We start from the raw sequence: 5,165 nt of genomic DNA, 5'->3' as shown, positions 1-5,165 counted from the left end.
ACTGACAAGCTATATGTGCCTGTCAACAATGCACAGCAGAGCTGTTGCTGTCTTTGGACTATAACAGTTGCCGTGTAAAAAATACTCCACTTTTCTTTATAAAAAAAAATTCCATCATCTGAAGTCAGTAAGAATAAGTATTGTGCAGATTTTCCACACTCAGTTGACTTCAACTGTTAACAGCTTTAGAAACAGAAGAATAAACCATCAAGTTAATGAATGTCTGACAACAAACTGTGTAATCCCGGCGCATCGTTGTCAGCGTTGCTAAATCTTGTCTTGATACCACAGTGTCAACATCCATCAGGTGCAACTGCCACATGCTGCTTCAGTCTTTCTGTGGCTTTCTATGGAAGTATGTGCAGATCTTCCTCATGGAAACTGAAGTGGTTGCAGCCTAGGAAGAAAAAAACCCAAAACTAACAAGAAACATTTCTGGATTAACAGTTCATATGCTGCAGGAGTCTTAACATCTCCCCTCCATCATTGCTCCAGTTTGTTTAGCTTCCCAAGTAAGATAGTAAATTAAAGGTTCTTTACTATAATCTGTTTGTCTCACAGATAAGAGGCTTACTACCTAGAGGAAACACTGGCTAAAACCTGGGTTTGTCTTACTGCCATAAGAAAAGCACTCTGGCTGCAGTTTCAGCTTCCCCACAGCAGATGAGAGAGCTGCAGCTTTCCAAGGTGTAGCAGTTCAACAAATGCTGCTGGTATTCCAGGCACCTCCTCAGGCTTTGAGTACAACACAGGAGCATCCCAAAATCTGAACTAAGAGCATTCTGGGCAGGAAAGGTAATTGTCTTATACTAATCTCTCTCCAGGGCAAATCTTTCTGTCCCATGTTTAAACATGTACAGCATAAAGCACAAGTAGTTGTAGGTTTCCTATAACCAAGATTTCTTGGTACAACCACAATATGAAGAGTTCAGCTGCTATGGATAACTTAAGGAGTGGTGGCTTGCCCACTTCATATCTGACAGAAGTGCTGGAAGAGGTGAAATTGGGTAAGAAATGAGATACCAAAATAAGCCTTAATGATGCCAACAACTTCCAGCATCAGATATTCAACTGAGAGTACAAATAAAATTTGACAATTGAAAATTTACCTAACAGTTACTGAAATAAGGCTCAGTCAAAGACACTGTAGGGCTTGGAGTCCAGTTTCAGAGATGAGTCAAGTTTGGTTTGTTTAAAAAAATGTAATTATAATTTCTCAGCTTGTATGTTAAATGCTGATGCCCTCATGGCAACTTTTTTAGCTGCTTTATAAGCTTAACATTCAGATCCTAGGATGATCTCTGTGCCCGGGTTCTCGTACATCAGAAGTAGGATTTTGTAGGTCAAATCCTGCCCTCTGACTCTTCTACAATTCCTTTGTTTTCTGCTAGTTTTCAGTTGAAGGAACTGAAGGCATTATTTAGCTCCATGGTTTTAACATGGGTAACAAATTCTTTTGCTACCTGGGCTAGAGTAGAATTTAGCTCTTTCCCCAATGCTAAAGTGGCTTTCCAGTAACATAAACAGGCAGATGTGACAGTGAACACATAAATTGTAAAGCTGCCAGGAAAGGTGCTGTCATTATTGTGCTCCTCAGAGTAGAGCTGTATTTCAGATACTTCAGATCCTTCTAACATCCAGCTGGCGACTGCGAGGATCTCTGAGCTCCTGTGTGCTCTAAGTCCCTTTAAAATGAGGGACATCACCATCCTAAAAATTCTCTTCTTGCACGGAGGGGATTAGCAGATAACAGCATTACTGTATCTGGCTTATTAGGCCAGAAATCATCCCTTTTGGCCATAATCAAAGGAATCTTTGAATGCCTGAGCAGGAGAGAACGAACAAGGGGAGAGTGGCAGCTAGGGATAACTTCTTTTATGACCACTGTCACTGACCATCCTACTTACAGTTTTCGGCGAAGTGGCCGCTGCTACAGCCTCTTGTCGTTCGGCACTGGGACTGCAAGACGACGAGGGGCTCTTTGACGTGTTCTGGCTGCCAGCTCTGCCAGTCCGTAGCTTCTCTCCCAGAGCAGACAACCAATTTTTTCTTTCAGGTGAACTATTCTCCTTATCTACTACCTCAGTGTCTTTCCCACATGGAGATCTGAAAAGATGGGGGGCAGTTTGAACGCCTGATGGATTGATACGGCTTCCAGGAAAGGAAGGCTCTTTTGGGCTGCAGCTGGAGCCTTCGCAGTTGTTATCCAAGTCAGCCAGGCTGAGAGAGCCTTCATCACAAGCTTTTTGGTCTGCAGCCAAGTGACATAAATTCAGCTTGGATTTCTTAGCCGCATGGTCCAGTTCAGTCACACAGCTACAGGCCTGCAGACACTTCTGCCCCGCATTGCCCTCCTTGCTGCAGTCAAGCCTTCTCTTTGCACGCTTTTCAAACTGCGAGTGTGGGGTTTTAGAAGGGCAAGCAGCTTCCAGGAGACCTTGGGTGACTTCTGCCAGGGCTTTTCTAGGAGAAGGAACCTTTTTCCCCACTTCTGGAGGAGAAGAGCACGGAGTCCTTGTAACCCAATGTTTAATGGACATTTTGGAAGAAGGGATCAGTTTGGGAGAAGCGCATGGGCTGGCTCCACTCTGCTTGGCTGGGGTGCAGGCTGTGGCTGTCTGGGTTTTGAGAGCGCCCGTCAGAGTATTTGTAGACAGGGGAAGGTCTCCAGAATAAATGGGAGCACAGGCAGCCAGCCGTGGCGAGGAAATGCACGGGCTGCCCGCTGTGAAGGCCTTGGCAGGAGTACTCTGCGGGCTAGCTGGTGGCCCTGACAGGGGAGAAATAAGTAGTCTTATGAGGCACACAGAACAGCAGATTAAAGACAGCCCTTTTATAAACACCCCTTCCAACTAGGAGATGCATTCAGCACTGACCCTGTTTCTCAGACATACCCTTTTGAATTAAGAGGTTGCATAAATCCCTCTAATTTTGGTTAAACTGGTACAAGTCCTATGTAAAATCCTGTATCATATTCATAAGTATAATACAGTACGTTTGTGTAATGTCTGACGTCTATCCCTTCTGTAACGAGCACTCTTACATGAGCTACAAGCTGAGGGACCGGTGGACAGGCAAAACAGATCTTGAATCTTCCAAGTTTATCTAGCCTTGCTGGAAGCCTTGCAGTGGCTCGGTGCAGACAGCTCTGTACTGAGACGCTGCCTGAGAGCAAGGCTGGTCTGCACCTGCACTACCATCTTTAACGGCTGCAAAACTTAGTGGAGGGACAAAGGTACTGTAAGCAGGTCCCATGGCTAATCACAATACCAAGCCTTACTCTCTAATGCCTTAGCGTATGGGTAATGCTCCTAGTCAGGCAGTAATAGGTGCATATTTTAAAGATGGGGAAAAAAAAAAGAGTGACAACAGGAAAGGACATACTTTCCTTCTCTTGCCTTTTTGCTGGAGGATTTTCTGCGATGTTATGTTAGTGTGAAGATGGTAGTTATTTACCACACCCAGGGACATGTGAGAAACCTTTCACCTCCTGAACAAGGACTTAAATTCCAAAGAAAATAAAATCTGCCACTGTAGCAAGTTATTTCTTTAAAACAAATGATTCCCAAACAGATATTTCACAGTGGCTTTTGAGCTCACTAGACAAGATGTAAACCCGCCTGCTTTTAAAGAAGAGGTTCTGAATACCCAGCTTCTTAAAACAGCAGTCATAGGTAGGGGTATAAGGACCTCACTGGTAACAGTGGGAATCATACATAGCAAAGATCTTGGTCTACAGCAATATTAGAGGCCTTTTTTTTTTTTTTTTTTTTTTTTTTAAATTTCTGGCCCCCTCCAACAGAGAACATGTTAGCAGGTTTGTTAGATGCCTGCTTTCTCATTCAGCTAACTTGTGGTGATGCAATTAAATAGGATAGCACCGTAGTTACTCTATGCATTTCCACTGCTGAGCACAAGAGCACTAAACATTTTCCATATAATGGGGGTTTAATGTGAACTCCTAATTCTCAACATTAGCACCATACTATAAAGCACTTAACTAAAACAACAAGAAGTCTAGTGTGAATAACCTGACATTTTCTTTAGGATGCTGGGCTGCCTCACAAATAACATGTGGAGTGACCATCTACATGATTCTTTGATTATATACTGTACTAAGCCTCTTTCAAACCTCCCTTTTACTGTATTATCTAGTTTCCAAAATACAGTTACTGGTGCATCGGAGCAAAACTAAATAGGATCCCATATTAACAGATCCCACTACAAATTACTCTAACACATAAACCAGAGTTAAAGGCTCCTTTCCTGATAAAATATGCTATTTCATAACAACTTGCTTCAATCTGGACTAGGAGAAAGTAACAGCCAAGATTAGTTCTCCTAATCTTTACTTTAGTGAGCACTTATAAGACAATAGTATCTCAGCTGAGGAATTATTTGCACTTAAAAATCTAAGCTCCTAGAGGTAGAAGAGAAGTAGCAAGCTTGACAGCTTTTGATCTCTAATGACCATCTACAAATTCATACAGCAGAAATATTGCATGACTAGCTGGGTAAGCGCAGTCTCAATCCCAAACCAGTCTGAAAGTTATACTGTGGAGACACTGGATAGGGGGAAAAAAGCTATCCTGAGTGTTAGATGGGTGTCACAGCAAGAAGCAACCCCAAACCTGAGGAAAAATCCCCAAACTTGAGGTAAAGAATATGAAGATCAGGATTTTTGGTAAGACTGCATGCATCATTCAGGCTTCTACTAAGCCAGTTCCAAGCCGTTTCCATTTATGCTGCCACTGCATGTAGTACAATACTATAGATACCTGCAGTCGACCCACATAACAGCAGAGCAAGTTATTTCGGATGTTTCCTACCTTCCCTGCTACAAATCTTCTAGAGTGATATTAGCAATCTCCAGATTTAAGAGTCACAACATGTCCAGAAATTTGGTTACACAAAAACCTAGAGAAAGTAGTGCATAAGTTGCACTTGCGGGAAACCGCAAAAATAATTGCCAAAAAAAGGAAGCTGTGCTTGCTACACTTGACGATACAGGTCAACAGTCGATCCACAACCTCAGTCTCACAATTTGTTCCACATAAATGGGTGGGGAACTACCTAGATCTCATCCCAGCAGGTCTGAAATAGTACTTTGCTTGCCAGCTCTGAATCAGTCTCTGCAGATAACTCCTATATTCTAACAGCACGTG

The 5,165-nt window shown here is 42.8% G+C and overlaps 1 protein-coding gene across 1 annotated transcript in view; it reads right to left on the bottom strand.

Annotated features, from left to right (window-relative positions):
- Positions 1–328: 328 nt before the first annotated feature.
- DTL (denticleless E3 ubiquitin protein ligase homolog (Drosophila)) overlaps positions 329–5,165 on the bottom strand; it is a 21,179-nt gene continuing 16,342 nt past the window's right edge. The window contains exons 13-14 of the mRNA XM_010294063.1: positions 1,908–2,770; positions 329–397 (exon numbers count right to left, since the gene is read on the bottom strand). Of these exons, the coding sequence (XP_010292365.1) occupies positions 329–397; positions 1,908–2,770 (932 nt within the window). The remainder of the gene's footprint in view (positions 398–1,907; positions 2,771–5,165) is intronic.

Source organism: Phaethon lepturus, unplaced genomic scaffold (genome assembly GCF_000687285.1).
Source record: "Phaethon lepturus isolate BGI_N335 unplaced genomic scaffold, ASM68728v1 scaffold23799, whole genome shotgun sequence".
NCBI classification, from domain to species: domain Eukaryota; kingdom Metazoa; phylum Chordata; class Aves; order Phaethontiformes; family Phaethontidae; genus Phaethon; species Phaethon lepturus.
Note: the sequence above shows the minus strand (reverse complement) of the source record. Positions and strands in the feature narration are given on the sequence as shown.